Here is a 26,641-nt window from a genome sequence, read left to right as displayed (position 1 = left end):
CCAACCATAGGTGGCCAACATTTGACGAGCAACATCAAAATGCTTAACGGTTGTGGCAACCATCCTCTCATTAACTTTCAATTGGCTTGCTAAATGATGATTCCCTTGTGACAAAACAATTCCACACCAATCTTCCAATTTGTCACCCACACTATGATATGAGGCTGAATCAATGTCACTCACCATATGATAAGCAACATCGTGTATGCTATCATCTGAGCACTCCTTAATATCTAGGGTTCTATTGCTATGCACCTCATAGGATAGCTCAACTGGCGAGGTAGAAGCTGCTGATATAACAGTATCTTGACGCACTTCCACTCCCAAGGTGACTACGTGTCCATCCGCATCATGATCTTGGGATTCATTGTCATCAAATGAATTTTCTGATTCCTTTTTTAAGGTCTGATTTTTGCTCCCTATAAGGTCAGTTGTATGATGGTCACTAACTGCTGGGAATTCATCATAGAGGCTTCTAGATACTATAGAGACCTCTTGTTCCTCTTTTTCTTCATTTTGTGATGCAGTCCTCTTAACAATGGAAACCATACATCGTGCCACTTTGTCTAGTTTTGCAGGGTCTGAAATCAATTCATTCATCCTTTTTTAATTGTCATCCAACTTTTTCAAACTTCGTTTAAGCTTCTCCACAGTCTTGTCCCACTGCTCTAGGGTACTTGAGGTAAACATGATTAACTAACTGATTCAATGTCCAGATCACTGTAATAAACTTCCCAGTTCTGTCCAACCTAGACAGGACGCTTAAATGTTTGCCGTTGGAATTTGGTCAAACACTTGGTGTACGTCCCTGCTGTGTATACTGTATTTTCTGGAATGTGCGATGTTTTGATTTATATTTCAATATTCACTGCTGGAACGCAAACAATAATAGAACACCAGAACAGACCCATATTGCTGGTGTACCTTCAAGAACAGTCACGAACAATTGCCCAAGGTCTGAAAAATAAGACTCTCTGCAAGTTCTTTCCAATGTGTGCTGTCCAACCACGGCATGCGAATTCTGAGCAGTCTGTAGCACTTTTTCTTTGGTGTTTTGAATGGAAACTGTGCTATCTTTCCAAAATCTGAACACACTGTGGCACTTTAATAAACTCATTAAATTTCCAACTGCTGCCAGTATAATGGAACCTCCTGTCTGCGTTAGTTTATGCCCCTTTCAAAACGTAGTTCCTGAATCTACCTGCCGTAATCCCATTCATCTGTTCAGCAGCTTGACCTTTTTCCCTATTCAGTAGACCAACACCAGCATTCACTCATAAATGAAACCTGTCCCTGTTTAATGTCGCGACCCAGATTTGTCTCAGCCTGTGCCAGCCTGAGTTCCCTCCAAACACGTGAAGATGAAAAACAACTAGGAAATACTCGGCACGTGAGAAGCAATATAGGGATTTCTATTTGCCACTTCCTCAAACCAAACTGTTATTATCTCACTGTCAGTGTAATCTGCTCAGCTACCTGTATTGAATCAACTGTATTTACCAGTACAAATGCAAAGGCCAATGGTACTTACTTTGCTGTCTAAACTGGAATCTCATGCCATGCCGACTTCTGCCCAAACCAAACAACTGAAAAAATTAAAAGAAGCTTGGGGTAACGTCCAGCTCCTTTAGGGCCCGTTTGGTTGCTGGAATATAAATTAAGCATTGGCATTCAGAATGCTGGCTTTGGGATTCTAGAACTTGAAATCCAGATTATGATTAGGGAATCCAATTTGGGACTGTTTGGTTGACCAAGAATTCATTGTGAGAATACAGATTTCCTCCATTTGGTTGCACATTGTGGAATTGGAATACTAGCCAAAATAACATGCAAAATATTATCATCCAGCTGTAGCATTATCATCATGCAAAAAAATTCAATACTTATTTGCTTTGTTGAAGTCCAAACATTTTTAACAAGTATAAAAAGATTAAGTCATGTTGAAAGTAAACATTATCATAACGGATGAGGACGAGATTGTACTAATGGATACTAAAACTTTTATGACTCTTGCTTTATAAAAAAAATACCATTGATTATAATTCACATAATTACTGATATGAAATATGTATATTGTTCAAGTCTCGTTGAATGAATCCGAATCACAAGAATTGATGAAATAAGAGTCAGAAACATCCCATTAAAAATATATATATATATTTGTAGAGATCCTATAAAAAATTTGATCATCACAACATTCAAACTCACAGGTGCAAAGTCTAAATTTTTATATTAAATTTTTACGAAATCTTACTTGGAAACACTTTTATGCCAGAAAAAAAAATCAATAGAGTAGATTGTTTTTGTCCTGCATACAATTCATTTAATTGAGAAACAATGTATGTGAAAAAGTTATTTCACCAAACTTTTTTGTAGTAACTACTAAGGCGGATTAGGCGGAAAAAGCTTGATAAACTACTCAACAGTGGCAAATATATGAGCAAGTAATAGCGGAAAATTTCCCCCCCATTTAAAAAAATTAAATTTCAAAAATTAGTGCAAAAAAAAGTGCCCCCAAATGGGCATCCGGAAGTCAAACCCAATCAAATTTTACTTTAGTTGAAATCCTCATTTTCAAAAAATGGGATTTAAAATGGGAATTAAAACAGGAATTCCAAATAACAATTATTTGAAAGAATTTGGAATCTTTGTTTTGGGAGTCAAATGTGGATACCAGATTCCACTTTTTTCCAATTCCAATTCCGATTGTGCGGACCCAAACAATGGATTAGAATTTTTTAAGAATTCTGAATGCCAATTCCATTCTAATTCCAGCTGCCAAACGGGCCCTTAGTGTTTCCAGACTTGAGGTTTTTCGTCGTCAAAGTCTCAGACCAGTCACATTAAAGCAACCAGAACTTACAATATAACTTTTCATAAATTCTCGTGTGTTGCGTGATTCCACAGGATGGCAGGATTCTTGGCTCTGATACTACTGTAATATCCATTTTTGGATATTTTACCAAAAACCCAAGATATATACTTGCAGATTTAAATCCGAACAGTAAACCAATATCCAATATAAATTCCAGAATTTAAATCGATTTCTAATCAGTAGATTTACATGCAATAAAACTTAGAAAAGCTTTGTTTATTCCTCCAATGTTCAGAAAGGGCATATATAAACCAGGAGTTAACTCAGATAACCATCAAATGTGGTACTCTATTTTACAACAGCAATACAATAACATGCAAATATCCAAATGATCCAATCTTACAAACAGTAAAAACAGTCAGATTGGCAAGTGTAGATAAAATTTGTAAGAAGGCTAGGTTTGCGTCCAACCTCCAAAGCTTCTTCAAGGGTTTGTGTCCTCGAAGAAATAACCAGCAACTGTTTCCAGCTCCGAGATTAATATTTGTTTTAAATATTATATTTTCATACCATCCCATGTGGAGTCTGTTGTACCTTTATCACTTTTCCCAATGTGATGCACACTTTTTTAAGTAATGTGGGATAAAGCACCTTTTTTGTCCTTTAGTCACTTAAGTGAACACAATACTTTTTAAAATAAAGTGACAAGTTAAATGAGCTTTAATAGTCACTTACTCAGTAAACCATATAATCATCAGACACTAAAATAGCTGACCAAATGAACTCAGAGAATCACATGCAATAGCTCGTTGGAAAGCTCTCGGCGAGACGGTTCCAAAACAACATTGAGGTACCAAAAATATTGTGCTCTGTTTACTTACTAAAAATAGTAAGTACTGGACAAGCAGCCAAAACTGCTATGATGGGTCTAAAATTGGAAATGTCTAGGCCAAATCTCGAATTGAACCTCGTAAAGAACTTTTTTGCCCTCAAAACCTAGGCGAAGAGAGCCAGCAACATAGGATTATAATGTCCCAGAAAAAGGGTGACATTACATCTTGTCCCCCTGTCTGAGAAACTTGAGGTAAAATAGCTACAAACTGATATATATATATATATATATATATATTTTAATGGAAAATACATAGACTACGATTCAATGCAAGATTAATTACTTCATATAAATACAACATCAAAAGTAAGAATATACACAAGTTGATCGTGAAAATATACATTAACTAGTTCCAGTTATTTCATATTTGATCTCAATCGATATGTTGTCCAGTTTTTGAGTCTTTGAAGAATTAGGAATGATGAATCCTCCATGTATCAGCACATTCCTTATAGAAAATTCAATTCCAACCAACTTGCTACTTTCTTTATCATGCATTCTACCTACCAAATTTTCAACAAGAAGTATCATAGATTCATATCACAAGGCTGCAATGCTCATGTTTCAACTTTCAACAAAATGAAAACATTGAAAAGCGAAGACTTCAGTATTAAACTTTTAAAGTATCAACTATAATCTATCAATGATCATATAATCGTTCTATTAATTTATCAACTGTCATTGATCCTATAATATTAAGATAAAACATTCAGCAACAACAAAGTCAAAATGAAAACAAAGATGCAAAAAAATCTGCCTTCAAACTTCAACCTGTGCTCAACATCCCTTGGCGGCTGCCTTCAAAGCTTAATTTCCTGTGGCTGCATTCATAACTCCAGCATTCCCTCTGTGTGTGTGTCAGGTAGAATGAAAAATGCAAAAAAACTTTGTTACATTTGATTGATATGTAAACATAACTTATATTTTAAGTCTGGCTTCCAACTGTGGGGCCTGCACAGATAGGTTAGTAAACAAGTTTTAAATTTTCTTTTGGGTTGAATTTTATTTAAACTGGACATTTTGCAATCCCCAAGATGGATAGGAAACTTAAATGGAGTCCCCAGGATGGTCAATGTGATCCGGAAACTCGTTGATCGTTTCTGAAGTTTCTGTGATGTGTTTCCGATTTTCCTGTCTAGGTGGGGATGGTTAGGAAACATCCCCAACCGTCCTGCTGTCCCCGATTCCGAAACTTGGGGCTTATTGCCAGAAACGCTTCCCCGAATAAAGTAGGCATGTAGTGAAATTGCAGTGACATTGGTGGTATTTGGCTGTAATAGTTTTTGTGAGTTTTTCTTATGAACGGGAGCTTGTATATATTATTGTTGCTGCTGTAATCAATCAGTTTTAAGCATGATTAAAATCCCATTCAGTGATATTTAATAAAGTTCTATCTTTATTTGGCCCTTTCTACACAGTAGTTTGTATACATTATTATTGCTGCTGTAATCAACCAGCTTCAAGCATGATAAAATCGTATTCACTAATATTTTATAAAGTTTTATTCTAATTTGGTCGTCTCTACTCAAGAGTAGCGAACTAGTTTTGGATGTTTTTGGTGAAGTTTTGTGTAATATCTATGAATATATTTTCTAGATACAAGTGATATATTTTGGGTTGAGGACATACATCACCATATCAGCGTAAAGACCTCTACAATGTTTTTCATGAAGTTGAGTGCAATTTCCAGCATTGCATTTGGATATTGTTTTTTATAGTCTTTTACTAATTTCTGTTTTAAATTGGTGCATTCTGAATAAATAACCCTTCTACTTAATTTGAATCACATGATTGATGCATGTCTATAAATCAAAGTCAACAGCAAACTATTCCTGGACCATCTTGATTGAGATGTTGCAATCACTGGTCAGCAAAATTGGTCAAGATATTGTCAGTAGTGGTCCAAGATCTCAATGATTTGTAATGACCCCAACAGGTTATAACTTCTTCAAACACCAAAAATCTTTATACTTCAGTTGTTTGACATTTCGTCAAACACTTTGCAAGCAAGCTCTGATACCACTGTAATAACCCTCCTCAAATCTGCTCTCAAAGATGCTGATTGAAGGCTCAAAGAATTTTGTCAAACAATTCACATGCAAGAGACATATGACTGATATAGTATTTCAGCTTGCTTTAAATGACTTTTTTCCAATTTGCATCAATGAAAATCTAGTGATAGAAGATTACAATGAACTACACAATGACCTAACATGAGTGTGCTCCTAATTTTGACAATATTCAGTGCATATATTATGATCTAAGCATGAGAAAAGAACACCTACAGCCAACTGGCATTTTTGCAAACAGTTGGTATGCAAACTATCTCTCTGATAAATAATGAGATTGAATTGCTTAAATGACACCAGCAACTATTATCTTTTTGATTGCAATCAAATTTCTAATACAATGCTCATGAAATATGGCCAAGACTTTGGCATTTACATGGATTACCAAAATGACAATGCTGGTATAATGCACACATACAGCTGAAACTTATAATATCCTAAAAAAAACAATACCAACAAGAGAACCTGGTTGTAGATGGCTGTAATAATTTTCCTTCAATGCTGCCCCTTCTGCTTTACTTTTTCGAACTACTTTTTCGGCCTGCTTTTTCGGTTCCGCTTTTTCCGCTTGCTTTTTCGATTCCGCTTTTTTCGCCTACTTTTTTAGTTCCGCTTTTTCAATGCAAAACAAATCTTATCAATGATAAACAAGTCTTCTTGCCGATTTTAAACAATTACCCCGATTTTAAACAATTACCATCGACATACCGCTACCACTGGATGTCCACCCATGCCCAAGATGACTTACTATAAATAGTAAGTATGCCCAAAGTTGCCTCAAAACCCCTCAGAAAGACCTGCAACTGAAACTATCTAGGCCAAATGGCCTCTAAGCCCTTTTGATGTCCTGGTTAGCCTACGGGACTATGGGGAAATAGGCTAACGACAACATCATGCTATGAATGCTAAAAAGGGGACATTACATGATTAGATATCTTGTTTTACATCAAAAAAGTCGTCTCATTTCTCATGATCTGGAAGCAACATTCTTGGCTTTATTCTTAGCTCCTATATAACAAGAGCTCTTTGAGAGCTGGAGTCCCTGCCTTTTGGATCATAGTCAACATTATAGTTATTAGTATGTGTTTAGAAAGGAAATTGTCTTTTTATGTGTGAGATAAAATTGTGAATGGATTAGTTTTCGATACACAAATGTAGTGTTTGTATTTTTAGGTGGAGAATAGTTTAAATAATAATATATAATATTTATATGTAAATGTAAAAATTAATATAATAAAATATAATTAAAGAGCTTATAAAAATTTGAAATGTTTTTAATTCAATTTTTTTTGCTTTTAAAATAAAATAATTTAATCGTTCTATATGATTAAGCTAAATATCGAAAAATCCATTTGTGTCCATGTTGTGTCTCACCCAGGAAAATGGTCTTTGACCAATCAGAAAATTTGATTTCCATTCTGATAAATGAATTAAAAAATAAAGAGTTCTAAACTTTAGAAATACGATACTTTTTACTTAGAATAAATAAATAGGGGGGGTAAACAAAAAAATTAGTTCGCTGCCTTTCATTACTAATATAGATTTTTTAGATGACAATAAATTAGTGATATAAATATATAATAAAACATTACTAAAATTAAATTTTTCAATTTGAATATGTACAATTTATTTATTCTCTTTTTTATATTATGACAATATATCAATACCAAGAACCTAAATACAGGGAAAAACTTAATACTTTTGATATAATAAATATTATTAAATATAATTAATTAATAATCAATACCAAGTTTTATATATTATTTTTTAAATTCATATAATAAAATAAACTATTTTAAAGTTCATATTAAAATATGTCAAAAAGTTAATATTTATATTAATATTAATATTTTAAACAACGCACATAAATACATACTATAAAATAAAATACTAAATATTATTTATAATAATTTTTTTAAAGAATATCATGTGAAAAACAATCTAAAAAAATCATGTACAATAATATATTATTCAAAAGTGAATAAATGGTGATTTAAAACCATCAAATTTGAATTCGACTACCAACAGTTCCGCCAGCATTAGCTATGGACCGCACGTCTTCTTATTGGCTCTGCCTAAATAATAATTATAATGAGAAGCCAGTGGGCTAAGTTCAGCTATAGTTTTAGCGGCGCAACTACCTGCCAACAAATTAGGCGGTTTGGAGTCCATAAATCCTATCACGCTAGATTAAATGGAATAGGGAATATTGTATGCCATTTTTGTTCTTTTGAATTATAAAGTTTACGGATGTGTGATGTGTATTATTTTTTATTTTAAGAACGGAAAAATATTGTCAATGGAGTGCACTGTGCATTTTGGAAAATTTGTGCTGCCAGAACATAGAGTCGGTGGCCATCATTGGTCTTGGGAATGGAGGAAGTCACCCGCCCCAAGGACTTTAATTAGAAATGACAATTCATAAATGAATTCTGACCAGCATATTAATTACATTCTTATCTTTATAATTTTTCTGACATTTTTCAATTCAAAAAATCAAAAATATCCCCAAGAAAATCGCATTTAGCCAATCAGAAAAACAGATTTTTATTCTCATAAATGAATTAAAAAATATACAGCATAAAAACCTTAACAATATGATAATTGTATCCAGAAAAAGAAATAGAGGAGGGGGTAAACAAAAACATTAGTTCCCTGCTATAAGGCAGGGACTAATAAACGGGTTTATGGTATGGATATTTATTGGTTTGATGGGTTTAGGTAGTTGTATAACTTCATTAGGTGTGCTTTGAATAGGACACGCTGTTTGTTAAGAATAAAGGGCTGAAGTAGTTGTTACTATAGCATTTAGTTTGCGGGTTCGATTGAACTTTTTGAGATGTTATTGCTATTAGCAAATGGTTTGCCTTTTCATTTCGTTAGCAATGTTTCATGTTTTTACATTTCCTTGTGATGGTCAATCTTACCCAAATAACTTGTTTGCAATTTGTAACCTTTGCTAGATGTCTATGTGTTTTGCAGTCCGCATCCCAGGTTCATAGTGGGCAGCTAGCAGCAGGAACTGGTGATGGATCTGTCAAACTCTATGATATACGGACGAGGGAAATGTAAGCGCAGACAATTTAAAGAATCAATAAATGAACAAACTTAATGCAAATTTTTAAGGAAGCCCTAAAAAAATTGTTCAAAGATCTACAAAGAAGGAATTATTTCTTTCATTTCAATTGCATTATACCGCAATTTTTAGATGTTTAATATTGCTTTTGAAAACTATAAATATATGTGGATAAAACTTCAACTGTTGCTCCTTTCATAGAGTTTAGGATTGACAGCTCTTTTCTGGTTATATTACAGGCTAGTTTGTGCCATGCGGCCGCATACTCAGAGAGTTGTAGGAATCGACTTTCAACCAGGCTTGGATCCTGCAAAGGTTAGAATGCCTTTATTTTTCTTTGATTCTTGTGCAATTTAAAACTTCTGTTTTCTTGAGACGAAAAGAGGAAAAATTAATGGATCAAATTACCATCATTTGATTTTATGTTAATGACCGATCTGGTCCTGGTTGCATGTATATTGACAAAATGAACTCACGGATCCAAAACAAATTAGGAAAATATTAGTTCTTTGGTACTTAGTTTTGTGATTTGTTTTTTATATCATTTTTGAGATGTTTTGGTTCATTCAAAAATTTAACCAAATGCTCAATGCCTGTTTCATTGATAGCAGTCAGGTGTTTTGCACCTAAAATTATCCTAGAATTTAGAAGGGAATAATTGCTTATCACATCTCAAGTTTAATTAATAAGATAAAAGTTTATTTCTTATGGAAAACAATATGTTCTGGCAAATTATAGCTTTATCAAGTTGGAAACATTCAATAATTTGCACATTATTAGCTTGTGATTGTAATGGGCACCGTCTAATAACCCCAATTGGTTATAACTTTGTGAAACTCTTTGCAAGCAAGCTCTGATAGCACTGTAATGGGCACCCTGGAAATGCCCAAGCACTAACTAATTGTTGAAAGCAATTTAAATGTCTTTGCATAGGTTTCAATCCACACAACATGAGCAAGAAGGAATTTATGCAAATTGAAGATTGAACCGCTACTGAAATATTATTAGTTCTCAAGATGATAAAATCAAATACATAGCAATATATTTCAAAAGCCAAACCCCAAGGGAATGACGTCTAGAATGTTACAAGATATGGTGAATGTCCTCAAATGCCAAGAAAAGATATGTAACTCACACATCCAAGTTCTTGTCAAGTGTCATTCACAATAATCTGATGCTAAACAATGAGACTCTCAACCTTATTTATCCTTTTCCTTCACCCTTCTAGAAGGAACTAAAACATTAATTAATTGCATTTACTAGAGGCTTCCCCTTTCCAATAGTTAATGCATTTTTTAGAAACTCCTCCCTAGCAATACAATAATTAATTGTGCTTCTAGAAAATTAAATTACTAGAGACTTCCCTCTTTTCAATAATTAATACACACTCTAGAAGCTTCTCCTTTGTAATACAATAATTAATTAAATTAATTAAATATAAAGTCAGCTTTTAATTTTTAATTTATTTAATTACTTTATAAGAAATTAATTTAATTTCCTCATGCTTCACTTAGACTTTGGAGAACGTGAAGGCTAAAATATGGGGTCATTACAATGATAATGCATTTGTATTGGCAACACAGTGGCATTGATTGTAGTTAGGTATTTTGTAATGTCACCGTTTTGGCAGTAATTTGATTTAATTAATTTAATTAATTAAGTTGTCCAAAATAATGAATATTTTATGAGGATGACTAATTAATTATTTTAATTAAATAAATAAGTGGTAATAAGTTAATTATTTATAAAGTTATCAAATAAATAAATATTATAAAGGTAACTTTATATTTAATTAATTTAATAAAGTGACTTGAAAATAGTTTATAAAGTCACTTAGTAAATAAAATAAAAATAATGTTCTAGAAGTTTTTGGAAAAAGTGGAGAAAAAGAATAAATAGGCATCCTGGACTTCATTCTCATCATCCAGTTTTTATCATTTCTCTTGATATCAGATTGTGAATACAATCACATGGTCTATTGTGAAGCCAAGGGTTTTGGATAGTCTATTGGTCTTTGGGAACGATACCTCCCAGTAGATTGCATAATTGAGGAAGTGAAAAATCTTCTGAAGGGTTGCACTTTGGAAGTGGTATTCAACCATTTCAAGTTGAGCTTAATTTGTATACTCAGACTACCTGAGGGTTTGAGTTTTTGGATGCAGTCTGAAAAAGCAGTTTGAAAAAGCAAAGCGAAAAAACAGATCTGAAAAAAGAAGGTGAAAAAGAAGATCAGAAAAAGCAAAGCAAAAAGGCAGCATTGGAAAAAATTATTACAGCCATCTACAATCAGGTTCCTTGGATATTACATGCATTGTTCTTATCATTTAGATGCATATTAGGAGGTAGGGCTGTAGGTGAAAGTTGTAACAGATTTAAGCATTATTCATGCAGATGTAAGCCAATAGTCTTGGTCATTTCATACTAGCATTGTAGTTACCATTTTATGTGCAATAAATGAGACATAATTTGCTGGTCTGATATAGTGTAATTGAATATGTATTTATCATTTATGATCAACTTATTATTCTGCATACCAAGTGTTTGTCAAAATTACTAGTTGCTGTAGCTGCATATTGCAAGTAGTTTCAGTCACATATATGCATTGAATATTGTCAAAATAAGTTGCACATTCATGTTAGGTCATTGTTTAGTCAATTCAGAGTCTTCTTGCAAGCATTCTTATAGATGCTAAGTGAAGGAAAGAACCATAAAAGCAAACTGAAATTTTATATCAGTCATATGACCTTTGTATGCAAAGTGTCTTCTTGAACTTTTATCAGCATTTTGGGATCAGATTTGAGCAGGGTCATTACAGTGGAATCAGAGCGGTTCCCTGCCAGCCTGACTAGGTTATTTCAGAATGAATTCAATTATCAGTATGGCGTTAACAGGAGACAAGGATTTGGAAGAAAGAATGCACAATGCAAAGAAGAAATTAGATTGCCCATTTCAGCGAACAAAGAACCTTCTAAAAGATTTGGAGGAGTTGGAAAATTATTTAGGCAAGATTGATCATTCAAAACCCGATGCTATGTAAACAGCTTTATCTCCAGCATTTGGTTCGTTGGTTAAACCCCGCTTATTGAGACATCATGATGAGGTGATAAGACTTGCAACTCTCTCTTGCATTAGTGAAATCATGAGGATAATAGCTGGCCTCAATTCTTATGACGATCAGATTATGAGAGAGATACTTCATGCCATGGTAAAAAGCTTCGAAAAGTTGGACAACCTCCGGGACCCTTATTTTACAAAAAGGGCAAGATTACTTGAAGTATTTGCAAGGTGTAGATTTGAAAACATTATGTTGGCAATAGGTTGTATCGGTGACATTTGCAGGATGTTTAACACATTTTGGAATATTATGGATGAGTTTCATCCCAGTAGTGTATTAGCATTGATGCACTCCATCATGTTCACAATCTTGTTTGAGGAGGAGAATGAAATTTCTAAACTTTTGGTAGAAGATTTGTGGTGGGTTTGGACAAAAAAGAGGAATGTGGCATGTACGTGGTTAAAGAGCCTGATTGATAGGCCATAAGGATCGAAGTACTTTTCTTATGACAGGCAGAAACTTGTATGAGGAGTTTAACAGACATGCCGATTCGATACAGGGAGACATTAGCACATCTTTAGGTAATGGTTTATCTGCATCATCTTCATAGGCAGAAGTGGTTATAGATGTTGTGCAGGTTGAGCCAGTTACATCAGAGGGGGATATCATAAGCACACCGAATTGTGTGATTGACATAGATAGTGATTCTAGTACAGTTAGTCCGGATGAAGTTTTAGCTATTAAGGATACTGTTATGTTTGAGGATAGTACAGTTGATCAGAAAGTGAGCATTCAGGACTTTGCAGAAAATGAGTATTAGGCACAATTGGATGCTTCTTCGCATGAGATAGAGGCTAGTAGTTCTTCACGTGTTTTGGCAAGCCAGCTGAAGACGAAGAAAAAAGGATATTGTTGCGGCTTTATCTCATCATGATAGGATGCATGGATTGATCGAGAATCACATTTGGATGATTCAACTGCAGGAGAGACAGAAAGGGGTCACAGTAGGTTCTTCTTGTGACGACTTACAACAGATCAAGGAAGGCATGGAAGCAATGAAGGTAAGTTACATACACCTACTTTCAGATTGCGATCATCTCCTTAATCTTGTGGGGATCTATTCAGATGCATTGAAGAAGAAGAAGGAAGAGGAGGTCAACCGATTTTCTCATGAGCTGGAGGGTACTCGGAATTCCTTGATGTATACTCAGTTGGCTCTCCAGGATTCTGAGAGACATGTGGATGAGCTTCGTCTCTAGGGGAGTTCAGTTCAAGAGTTAGCGCATATGGAAGGGACTCGGTTTTCTTTTACAGTCGGGTCACATGTTGATGATGATATGAGTATGTCTATCATTCACACTCTGGATTCAGAGATTGTAGTGGGTACAGTAAACAGGTGCGTGAAGTCAGTTGGTATTGTTCACATTACTCAGGTGAGGAGTTTACATGAGTTGCCAGTTGATTTTCGTTCATGGATTAGATGTTGGAATCCTTATCTCAGTACTTGGGATTGTTTTGATCGGAGATATCTATCATTCTTTGGTAGTAGTATCTGTTGCACTATCATGGACTTGATTAGTAGTTTACCAGGTGTAGTTCTCATCCATGCCAGCAGCTTGTCTGATGCTGGAATTAGTTTTTATACACCTGTGTTGGGCATTGTTCATGTATCCAGTTGAGCATTCTTGTTGGAATGGGTTGATGATCCCTTAGATATGACAGAGTTTACAGAAGAGTCCCAGGATTTGATTATTACAGATGACACCGAGGAGGATGTTGTTAACAGTGTTGAGGACTTAGCCTCTTCAGCGGGTTCCTTTGATACAGAGGTTTATGTTGATGCTTTAGTCACTATGTTTGATGATACAAGTTCAGTAGTTGGTCTGCAGAATTTGGATGGCAGTATTACAGATGATAGCTATTCTAAGGTTACTCCTTTGGACAGTGTACCAGGGGTAGAGTATAGGAGTTCGACCAGCCAGCACAATCATGTGTCTAGTCAGCTAAGAGTTAGTGAGCAAGACATTGCTATCGCTTGCAAGCATTTCGATGTTGCTCGTCAGTTGTTAGCAGTTTACGAATGGGGTTCTCCTACTAGTGATGAGCAGGGAGGCAGTTATCTTTCCTTGATAGGGATCCACTCTTTATGGGAGGCTATCCGGATTTTGAGACAGAATTATATGCAGTTGGTAGCCGACAGAGATTATCTTATGGAGTGGGGCAGTACAGCATATGACGCATTATTGGTCAAGGAAGATGAGGTGAGTGAGCTTACTCAGCAGCTCGAGGTGACTTCTGAGTTCCTTGAGCATACACAATTGGCTTTCAAGGAGTCACATTTTCATTTGGATGAGGTGACCATGGAGTTAGAGCGACTTCAGTCTTTACCAGATCCTGTACAGTCACAAATCACGCTGTCTGGTGATCTGAGGATGTCTATGGTCAAGGTTGATAGAGGCAGTGGAGATAAGGATATATCTGTCCTCGATACCAGTATTGGCATGTTTGGTTCGTTTCCACTAGAGGCAGGTTTAGTTGAGTTGGGCGTTGCAGCTGAGCATGAAGGTATGTTTGACTTGGTGGTGGTCTCTACTACGAATGACAAGGAGACTAGTGATGTTGTATCAAAGATCATGTGTGATGTTGGTGAGCCGGTAGTTGGCATGGTTCCTGCTAGTGACACTACTCCCTTGGCAATATCTTCGGAAGTAGTAGTTAGTTCCGCCTTGGTTAGTGATCAGCTGCAGTGGGTTGCATCACCTGTGTATGGCGAGTTGTCAACTGAGGTTGGTTCTTTTAATCAACATTATACTGCAGGGTATGTTCATCAGTTTGTATTGGATCCAGGTATTAAGGACTTGATGGCCGCCAGATATGGTTTGGGTTCTAGTTCTTGCTATCTATCATGTGATGACTATTCGCCATCAGCGATGCATGGGAGTTATGGTTATGAGACAGTGGCCAATGATCTGTAGAGTTGTGTTGACTGCAAGATTTGTATAGTATGTGGATTCTCCATACTAGGTACAATTTCATTCAGGAATGTTCACCATTGTTGCAGAGTTGGGTTGTACTTTCCGCTTAGGCCAGTGGAATGCATTGGTGGTATTGAGTTGGTACGACAGAATGATAGATGGATTGAGCAAATGTTGCAGGAGTTGTTTGGTGATGGCAGGGACATTATGCAGTTCTTCTTGTGGAATCCAGGTGGTGAATTGCTTGAGGTCAAGCAATTTCAGGAGGGGCGGACTATAATGTCCCCGTTTTGGCGGTAATTTGATTTAATTAATTAAATTAATTAAGTTGTCCAAAATAATGAAATATTTTATGAGGACTAATTAATTATTTTAATTAAATAAATAAGTGGTATTAAGTTAATTATTTATAAAGTTATCAAATAAATAAATATTAAAAAGGTAACTTTATATTTAATTAATTTAATAAAGTGACTTGAAAATAGTTTATAAAGTCACTTAATAAATAAAATAAAAATAATGTTCTAGAAGTTTCTAGAAAAAGTGGAGAAAAAGAATAAATAGGCATCCTAGGCTTCATTCTCATCATCCAGTTTTTATCATTTCTCTTGACATCAGATTTTGAATACAATCACATGGTCTGTTGTGAAGCTAAGGGTTTCAGATAGTCTATTGGTCTTTGGGAACGATACCTCCCAGTGGATCACATAACTGAGGAAGTGAAAGATCTTCTGAAGGGTTGCACTTTGGAAGTGGTATTCAGCCATTTCAAGTTGAGCTTAATTTGTATACTCAGACTACCTGAGGGTTTGAGTTTTTGGAAGCAATCTGAAAAAGCAGATCCGGAAAAGCAATCCGAAAAAGCAGATTAGAAAAAGCAGTTCGAAGCTGAGGGTTTGAGTTTTTGGAAGCAGTCCGGAAAAGTAGTCTAAAAAAGCAGATCTAAAAAAGCAATCCGAAAAAGTAGATTAGAAAAAGCAGTTCGAAAAAGCAAAACGAAAAAGCAAATTTGAAAAAAGCAGGTGAAAAAGCAGATTGGAAAAAGCAAAGCAGAAAGGTAGCATTGGAGAAAATTATTACAGCCATCTACAATCAGGTTCCTTGGATATTACATGCATTGTTCTTATCATTTAGATGCATATTAGGAGGTAGGGCTGTAGGTGAAAGTTGTAACAGATTTAAGCATTATTCATGCGGATGTAAGCCAAGAGTCTTGGTCATTTCATACTAATATTGTAGTTAACATTTTATGTGCAATAAAGGAGACATAATTTGCTGGTCTGATATAATGTAATTGAATATGTATTTAACGTTCATGATCAGCTTATTATTCTGCATACCAAGTGTTTGTCAAAATTACTAGTTGCTGTAGCTGCATATTGCAAGTAGTTTCAGTCACATATATGCATTAAATATTGTCAAAATAAGTTGCACATTCATGTTAGGTCATTGTTTAGTCAATTGAGAGTCTTCTTGCAAGCATTCTTATTGATGTTAAGTGAAGGAAAGAGCCATACAAGCAAACTGAAATATTATATCAGTCATAAGACCCTTGTATGCAAAGTGTCTTCTTGAACTTTTATCAGCATTTTGGGATCAGATTTGAGCAAGGTCATTACATATTTGCTTAGTTACTTCATTTGAAATTCACTTAGAATAATTTAGATCTGGGAAAATATGGCTCTTTTTTTTTGTATTTGGGAGTTTTGTAAGTTGTACAGTATACTGCTGAGTTCTTATGTAATATAAACTGAGGTATAATATGGCACAAAGTGTAATGGATGTTAATTCTGTAACTTCTCAATCATGCTGGTCTGACAGTACAGATCAGATCAGAGTAATAATCCTATGCCTTTCTTGTGATAGGCTATATATATGATTGCCTTGTTTTGGTAAGGCATTGGCATCTCCCTTGGGTTAATTAGATAAGTCTAAACTTGTCTTTAATTAGTTGGGATAAACACTAACTAATGTTATTGTCCCTTGAGCGTTGATTCTAGAAAAGCTAATCAGGGCTGACCTAGATACGAACATGTCTGTTAGAGAGACATGCCCTTTGGTTGCATATTCATATAGGATGAGAATGTAGTTAAAGGACACACAAATAGATCAAGTCTGCTCCTTTAAACAATTCTGCCTAAACTCGAATACTTGCTGAGACAAAAGCATTTCGGAATAACAATTGATATTGACATCTCTTCTCCAAGTTTAGATTGAAGGAAGATCATCTTCAGCAAACATTATAGAAGTTGTTATCAAAGTCTGATCACATACAATTTGCAGAAACTTTACATAATATTAGACGAACCTAGGTTCTGCAAATTAAACAATCAGACTTAATATATCTAGCATCATTCTTCTATCTTCAATGGCATACACAATCAAACCCGAGGATAGGTTTGATGGGAAATAACACTTCGATGCTTGGAAATTCAAAATCATGATGATTCTTGAAGAAAATGATGTGAAGCAGTTTGTTGATTCAACATCCAAACAACTTGCTGTTGAAACTAATAAAACTATCTGGAGTAAAGGAAACAGGAAAGACATGCATATCATATTAGATGGAGTGAAAAATGAAATAGTACCCATGCTAACAAAACATCAAACAACATTTTGTATAATGAGTGCATTATTAAATGCATATGAGATCAATAATGCAACTAGAGTCCTCACACTAAAAAACAACTAAATCATATACATATAAAGAAGAGAGAATTGATGAATTCTTACCTAAGGGTTGCTTGTCTAAGAGATGAACTTGCAAGTATAGGAATCGTAATTTGATCACAAGGAACTAATACTGATGGCTATAGATGGGTCACCAGATTCATGGGAAACATTCGCACAAGGAAATTTGGCAACCCATGAATCTGGTGACCCATCTATAGCCATCAGTATTAGTTCCTTGTGATAAAATTACGGTTCCTATTAAAATGTTTAACGAATATTTAAAGAAATCCCTGAGATATTTAAAGAATGTAAAATGTTAATTGAAAACTTATCAGGACATAAAATTAAAACTCTTAGGACTGATAATGGAGGGGAATACACCTTAGATATGTTTTAAGAGTTTTGTAAAAAAACAGGAATTAAGAGTTAGTATAACGTTCCTTCTAACCAACAACAAAACAGGGTAGCAAAAAGAAAGAATAGGACAATTATAGAAGCTGCAAGAGCTATGATATTTGATCAAAATCTAGAATATTATCTTTGAGCATAAGCCTCTTGTACTGTTGTCTATATTCAAAACAGAAGTCCTCACTCCTACCTTAGAGATAAAACTCCTGAAGAAGTTTTTATGAAAGTTAAACTTAATGTAAGTCATCTTAGGATTTTTGGGTGCCTAATATACATACATGTTCTAAAAGGAAAACAGAACTAAGTCAGAACCCTTTAATGAAACATCTAAAGCATATACGATTTTTATACCTGGTCACAAAAATATTGAATTTAGTAGGGATGCAATTTTTGAAGAAGATTTAGCATTCAAAAGAGCCTCAAAGTTCTGGAGATCCCTCTCGCTTACCTAGTTTTGAAGAAAATATTGAATCCAAGTCTCAGAGGGAGAACATTGAGGATGAAATTCAAAATCTCAATCTTGAAGAAACTCAAAATTCTAAGAAAAGACCACTTTGGGCCATTAAGACAGTAGAGGAAGCACAAGACTTTGCTGCACCATCTGGAATCTCTGGAGAAAGCAAAAGACCCAAAAGATTTTCTAGTTATGCAGCGAACGTGAGTGATTTGTCTAAATCATAACCAACCAATGTTTCAGATGCTATTAAACATACAACTTGGAAGGATGCCATGACGGAAGAATACCAATCCATTGTGAAGAATGATGTTTGGGAAATTGTTCCAAGACTCGAAGGAAAATTTGTTGTTTCTTCCAAGTGGATATTTAAAATGAAGCATGCTGTTGATGGTAGCATTGAAAAATATAAAGCTAGATTCGTAGCCAGGGGATTCTCTCAAAAAGAGGGGATCGATTATGAAAAAACCTTTGCTCCTGTTGCCAGATACACCTCCATACGAGGAGCCCTAGCTATTGCAGCATTGAAGGGATGGAAAGTACATTAGATGGATGTAAAAAAAAACATTTCTAAATGGAAAGATTACATAAGAGGTATATTTGGAGCAGCCTGAAGGTTTTGAAACTCATAACCCTAAAATACTTGTTTGCAGGCTCAATAAAGCTCTCAATGGGCTTAAATAGGCTCCAAGGGCTTGGTATGAAAGAATTGATAAGTATCTCACTGGCTTAGGATTCTCCAAGATTGAAAGCTGATCCAACTCTATATTATAAAAGCGATAAAGATGATATGGTAATTTTGATATTGTATGTTGATGATTTACTAATAACGGGTGATGATCATCTCAAAGATCAATGTGAGAAAGATCTAATCAGAGAATTTGAGATGAAAGATTTAGTACTCCTTCATTTATTCATAGGACTGAAAGTATGGCAGAATTCTGATAGCATCATACTTAATCAAGGAAAGTATACATTAGACATTTTGAAGAGATTTGGAATGTGGAACTGTAGGCCTATGTCTTCTCCCATGGAGACTAATCTATATAAACTTAAGGAAGCAACAACAGAATCACCTTTCATAGATTCTACTCTTTACAGACATATGATTGGGTACCTTGTGTATTTGGTAAATACAAGACTTGATATCTACTATGCTATTAATGCATTAAGTGAATTTATGTGTGAGCCAAAGGAGATTCACCTAGTTGCAGTCAAACACATCATGAGATACCTACAAAACATTCTTAACCTTGGGCTCAAGTATGAGAAAGTTGAATTGGATCTACATGGATAGACAGACTCAGAATAGCTTGGAAGTGTTACTAACAGGAAAAGCACTTCAGGGTGCTGTTTTAGTTTAGGCTCAGCAATGATATCATGGATATGCAGAAAGCAATCTTAGGTAGCACAAAGTTCCACAGAAGCCGAATACATTGCAACAGTGATGGATTTCGAGAAGCAGTTTGGCTTAGAAAGTTACTTGTGGGATTATTTGGTCAAGCCATGAATCATATGATTATTCATTGTTATAATCAGAGTTCAATCAAGCTTTCTATGAATCCAGTTTTTCATGACAGGTCCAAGCATATTGAAGGTCCTTACCATTATGTAAGAGATATGGTAGATAGGAATACTATAAAATTAGAATACATTTGCACTGTAGATTAGACAATAGATATTCTTACCAAACCTCTCTCTCGAGTGAAGATAGATCACTTCAAGAAAAGACTTGGTATGGTTGAATTGTAATTCATTTATATTCCTTAATAATTATTAAAATAATTTTTATTGTCAGGCTATTGATTGTTATGAGTTCCACCATCCTATATTCATTATTTAAGAGGTGACGATCTCTGAAATAATGAACACTGTTATAAAAGACATCATGAGAAATGACAATTTCTTAGATAATGTGCTAAACAGTAGAGAGCTACTCTCATATCTAGATGAGTTCAAGATCACATTGTGATGTAGGCATTTTTATGCGTATGAGTCACAATTTGGATAAAGGAAGAATTTTTATTATTCTTTGGAGTTTATCCTGTGTTAGGATCATGTTGTGATATAGGAATGCCAGTACCTATGAGTCACAACTTGGATAATGAAGAATTTAATAATTCTCTGGATTTTATCCTATATATTGTATTCTTTGCAATACTGCTATCACTAGTATCAGTGATATGTCATATCACGTGTGTAGTAATATGACATAGTATCATGTGTTCATGACGACACATACTCTGAAGATTCAAATAGATATAGAGTATCGATCTATGCTTATTCATCTTAATTGATGATGCTAGATATGTTATCTCTCAGTATGATTATTAAGTTAAGAGGGATTGTTATTCTGTAACTTCTCAATCATGCTGGTCTGGCAGTATAGATCGTACAGATCAGAGTAATAATTCTATGCCTTTCTTGCAATAGGCTATATATATGATTGCCTTGTCTTACTAAGGTATCGGTGTCTACCCTGGGTTAATTAGATAAGTCCACACTTGTCTTTAATTAGTTAGGATAAACACTAACTAATGTTATTGTCCCTTGAGCTCCGATTCTGGGAGAACTAATCAGGGCCGACCCGGATAGGGACATGTCTCTTAGAGAGACATGCCCTTTGGTTGCATATTTATATAGGATGGGAATGTAGTTAAAGGACACACAAATAGATCATCTACTCCTCTAAGCAATTCTGCCTAAACTCAAATACTTGCTGAGACAAAAACATTTCAGAATAACAATTGATATTGACATCTCTTCTCCAAGTTCAGATAGAAGGAAGATCATCTTCAGCAAACAATATAGAAGTTATTATCAAAGTCTGAGCACATACAATTTGCAGAAACTTTACAATGGATGATAATTGTTTGCCTGCAAGTGTTTAATGCGTCTTTTCTGGATGCTAATGGTTTTTATTTATACTAGTTTAGAAATCCATTGAGACTTATTATAAAAAAATGTCTGACAGGTGTTTACTTCTGTGACTAGTTTAGAAATCCATTTAGACTTATTATAAAAAAATGGCAGACAGGTGTTTACTTCTGTGGTTGGCTATTACTCCAAGTGTAGTGAAATTATCACATCCATCATGAAGAGTATTGGGATGAAGATTCTTATAAAAGAGCTCAACAACCTTTTTACAGTTTGCATTTTATGTGTCGTTCGTACCTTGATAAATCAAAATCATTGGTCTGAAAGATAAGGGATAGTCTTATCTTTTTACTGTGCATTTGGTGATGCTGTTTCTTGTTAACTAAAGTAATATTGAATCTGTGGAATTCTCTTTTGTATGGTGTCTGGGTTTATGAATATGTTGACTAATGTAATATAATGAAGGCTTATATATGTATGTACAGTTTTTTATCTGTTGACGAACTTTCTTAATATAAAAAAAATATAATGGAAGCTGTTCATTTGTGTTTTGCTTGAATGAAACAGTATGGCTTATAAAGTGAGTTTGAATTTTAATTGCTTTTAAAATCTGTGCTTTTTACCATTCAATTAATTAATGACAGTTTTTACTGTTCATCAAGTAAAATTTACTTTCGGAAATTCAATTCTGTTTGTAGGGTGATTGAGTTTATTGGACTGTACTCTCTCTTATAATGCTTAATCCTGCTTTGTGGTGTGCTGTTTTTTTTTTGTCATTTTGATACCTTAATACATAATTATGTGATCTTCGGGAAGTCTATTAATTCATCCATGATTTTCTCAATCTTTATTCACTAAATTTAAATTTTAAGTTAGGATTTTCTGCAGATAGTGAGTTCTTTGTTTCTATTATGTATGTATTTAACATTTTGACAGCTTAATATACAATAGTCTTAACATTTTGGATGTCTTTAAACAAATTCCTTGATTTATTTTTATTTAGTATATGTTAATTTAAGATTAGGTTTTGCTGCAGATAGTGAGTGCTTCTCAGGCAGGAGATATTCAGTTTCTAGACATAAGAAACAGCAGCAGTCCTTACCTGTCAATTGATGCTCATAGGGGATCACTGACTGCTTTGGCTGTTCATAGACATGCTCCAGTGATTGCAAGTGGGACTGCCAAGCAGTATATTAAGGTGTTTAATCTTCGGGGTGATCTGTTAAACATTGTGCGTTATCACAACAGTTTTTTGGGACAAAGGATAGGACCAGTCAACTGCTTATCCTTTCATCCATACAATATTCTACTTGCTGCAGGAGCATCAGATGCTATTGTGTCTATCTATGCTCGAGAAAATTCACAAGCAAGATAAACTATAGAGCTCTGGTCACTGTTTTGACCTGTGTATCAGAAGATCATGCTTGTAATTGTGGCTTAGAGGTGCAGTTGTTGCAATAATTCTTGAGAAGCAAGCTTTAGCTAAATGAGGTTTTTGCTACACAGCAATCTAACCCAGCATTTCCTCTTGTTCCTCTCTATGGGAATTAATTCCTTTTAGGGTTTCAAGGGTATGGGTTTTTGTCAAATATGTATATTTATATTCATTGGTCTTTTGGCAAGAGGTGATTAAAGGTATTATGCCTCTGATGGAGCATCTTCTTAGCTTCGTTTGGGGTATTCACAGCAACAGAATAATGTGTAGGAGGGCAAAATATGTAAATATTTCTTGTTTCGTTTTGTAAACATTTGCAGTGCATAGGTTTGCAACTGTTGTCACTTGTAGCAATTTGTTGTATTTCAACAGATCAGGGTTGCACTCCCTTACTGCCTTCTAGGGACAATCTCAAAATCTGTAACCGACCCTGGTCAGGGCCATAGGGTGTACACTGATTTATTGTATTCTTTTCTTGAAAATATGCTAAATTGTAAGCATTGAAGGATTGTTACATTTTTTGTTTTCTGTACCTTGTATGATGTGGACTTTCAGTTCTGGAATCTTGAGGCATTATATTTGGATGAGACTATTATGGGGTTTGTGGACCTCTTCATATTTAACCTGCCACTATGTGAGATATTTTTGAGCATCTCTCAATCGGGAGTTCATACTTATTGCTGTAGTTGTTCACTTAAGAGAATGCCGTGGACCATTGGAACATGAATATTACCTCTGTTGAAACAATTCTTGGAACGTGGAATTCCAAATTGTGGATGCACTGTTGGAGGATACTTTAAATTTGTATGTTACCTGAAAGAATATTGAATGGTTCATGTGCAAGATGAGGGACTCTATGGATGCTCTATTTCAACTCATACATTTGAGAGGTCATTTCTGACTGGAGCTGAAGTGTTTAAAAGTCTAGATGATTTAACACACAGCTGGTTTGGTTTGGGTTGTATGGTATGTTATTGACTTCCTGGGGAGGTTACAAGGGTGTCACTTTGGTTTGTTCCATCCTTGCCTCTATTAGTCATAACAAAGGTAGTATACCTCAGTCTGGAAGCGTGTTGTAACAAGGAAAGGTGGTTTTGGAACTGTTGGGTATTATCTGGGTTCATGGTTGGGAGCTCGTTCTCTTTGCTGTGATGGCTTATCAATTTTTATGATGTAAAAATATCTCGAGCGATGGCACGTCAAACACAGTTGAAGCATATTATGTATTTACTTTGGATGGATCTGCTCTTCCAAGAACAAGGTTGTACATGTACAGAATAAAAAGAACTACATATATTAGGTGGGCCAGTGAAGTGCACTGGGAAGCAACTTTAATAGTTCCTCTAGTTTCTGCCTATGGGCAGGATACTGTAGCTTTTAGCGAAATGCAAGTTTTCATTTTAGCTGTCCAATTAGAGTACTTATTTTTCAACAACCTTTTGCATTTATATGATTTTAATATACATCGAGTTTTTCAGAAGTTATCAATCTTTTTAAAATTTCAACTGTTGATAAACAAGTATCAAAATAAATTTTAAAAATTCACCAACCAATTTGACAATATCAAAGAATATATTATTCTTTGGAAAAAAATATTTTATTAATTGTTTTCTCGTTCTGACCAATGAAGTGAAGAGAATCTTATAAACACGTGTACATGGATAATGTTTCTAATTTAACTTCTTTAGTTTAATTCATCCTCTTATTAGCGATTACAATGAACACGTAGTGTCTTAACAGTTCGCAAATTTTACTTTAGAAGTGAAATATTGCTGGTTGCATTTAACGCGAATCTCTATGAAAATCTTTTTATCTTAAAATCAATCGGGATATGCAGTTCATGATCTATATAGCAGGAAAAGACGATGTGTGCAGCTATGTAATGATCATTCTGGAGATTATTAACGTTGGAAAGTCTATATGCAAGACTTCCGTCAGATATGGAGCTTGTGTACTGCACTGATTACACCCCTAATTGTGGCCACAAACTTGAAGGCTATGGTCTGCTGCAACCCAAAAATTCAGCGTTCTAGATCTGTTATACATTACGCCTGGAACTTTATGGGAACTAATGTTTTCAGCATTAATTGTTTAAATCAAATTCAGGATAGTACTAATGATCTGAAATCATTTATTTTTACTTTAATTTGGTCAATCCCCATTTTCCTGGGGTAAAATTAATTAATTGTGATAGAAAATTATCAAGAAATAAATTCTGGAAACTTCCTCATTGTTGAGGGCCTCAAAAGCGTAGTAGTTCTTCAACCCAGACATTAGAATGGCTCATTAGTGAGAGCAAACAGAGTGAACCCATTGGTCTTATTCTTCTAAGTCAGCTTTATCCGTGCAAGCATTGTCTCGTCCAGTAAAAGATCTGCAATTCCCAACTGACGGCTATGATTTATGGCTCCATTTCTAATTTACTTAATGCTGGTTGCAGTTGCGTCTCCACAACACACACCCCTCTCGTCTGCCATTACGCAGGGAAATGAGAGTAACATATGGTTTTGCAGAAGCAACTTACCATTACTAGATACTTGCACTCGTCCATTACTTTTCTGAAACAAAATAATAAGACCAAAAACATTGCCAAACATATTGTTCCGCTAACCACACTTCCGTTAAATTGGGTGGAATGGTGCAAAGTGCCTTCAACTTGTCTGTAATCTCTATTTACTAATTGGCACAACCTCTAAAGTACCCAAGGTTCATCTAGAATTTTCAGGGAAGGTGAAGATTCAGTTTCTATTCTTCCGCTCTTCTGTCGAAAGAATTTCAAATGAAACCCTAGTGGCCAACACTGTACATCGCGCAAGTGCCAAGGAAAAGTTAACCAGGTATATGAAATTATATTAAAATATATACTTCCATGTGAATTGGATTTTTTTTGATTTGGTCGGCAATCTGGTATTGTGAATGAAAATATCTTTGGCTGTACACAGACGTTCCTCGCTCTTCCAAGTGTTGATTCTCGAGATTAGTAAAAGTAATATATTTTTTCAAATTAATTGTTTATATTATATGTTTAAGTGCCCTCTTGTCCTCAATACAAAATAATTATATTCAAATCCCCAATTTTTCGTTTCACTATATAAATCCGGTAATCATATGCCGCATTAGGCTAAATTTCATAGAGCAATAAATGCAAGAAATAATAAATATTAGAGAACAAAGCATACAGTACAAGTTCTGAAAAATTGAAGTGAACAGATTGCTTCGGACAAATCTCAAGGGTTGTAGATGGTGCCCTCAACATCGATATTTCTTCGTCCGTTGGAACAGCAAAAAAATTTCATGATAGGTATATGGAAATGGAATAAATTCGAACAATTTTTTTTGAAGCAATATGATGGACGAGGAGTCTAGTTTAATTGAGTCTAACATAAATTATATCCTAGTAGTTATGATCTTCACGGTATGGCTTAAACAAATAGTATACTCATTATTTTTTAATAAGAAAACATGAAATTGTCATTAAAATTATTTTTTACATAATCAATATTGTTTTTGGGGTAATGAATTTTTCCTTAAGAAGATCAATATAAATTATAACTCTGAAATTTTTACAATTAAGATTTTTAAGTAAATAAATATCTTTGTGAACTTCAATTATTTTAAAATTGTAAAACTAATAAAATTTAAAATTATATAATTTCATTAATAATTACAAAATTATGTTTCTAGAAATATGTGGATGGATGTGTAAAGTTATTTTCATTTAAAATATATTTTTCTATAACTATGTAAAACTAATGTTTTTCATTTGAAAAATAATTTTTATAAGTATGTAACACTAATTTTTTTCATTTAAAAAGGTTATTTTTAAAGTATTTAAAATTAAAATCTAGACCCAAGTAATTTTCATTTTTACCAAATTTGTCAGTCAACTTTTACAGAGTAAAATTGTCAATC

The 26,641-nt window shown here is 34.5% G+C and overlaps 1 protein-coding gene across 3 annotated transcripts in view; it reads left to right on the top strand.

Annotated features, from left to right (window-relative positions):
- The window catches only part of RAPTOR1 (Regulatory-associated protein of TOR 1), a 142,631-nt gene extending 117,782 nt beyond the window's left edge, over positions 1–24,849 (top strand). For 2 of the 3 annotated variants that reach the window (XR_016354204.1, XM_089793462.1), the window contains exons 21-23: positions 8,759–8,844; positions 9,092–9,167; positions 22,331–23,245. Coding sequence is in view for 2 of the 3 variants with exons in the window: in XM_089793462.1 (XP_089649588.1) it covers positions 8,759–8,844; positions 9,092–9,167; positions 22,331–22,669 (501 nt within the window). In the remaining variant the exon portion in view is untranslated. Of the gene's footprint in view, positions 1–8,758; positions 8,845–9,091; positions 9,168–22,330; positions 23,246–24,566 lie in introns of those variants that run through there. The other variant, XM_089793463.1, reaches the window with a different exon arrangement.
- Positions 24,850–26,641: the final 1,792 nt, after the last annotated feature.

Source organism: Cupressus sempervirens, chromosome 7 (assembly GCF_028749045.1).
Source record: "Cupressus sempervirens isolate cs-2001-9-10 chromosome 7, ASM2874904v1, whole genome shotgun sequence".
Taxonomy (NCBI): Eukaryota; Viridiplantae; Streptophyta; class Pinopsida; order Cupressales; family Cupressaceae; genus Cupressus; species Cupressus sempervirens.
Note: the sequence above shows the minus strand (reverse complement) of the source record. Positions and strands in the feature narration are given on the sequence as shown.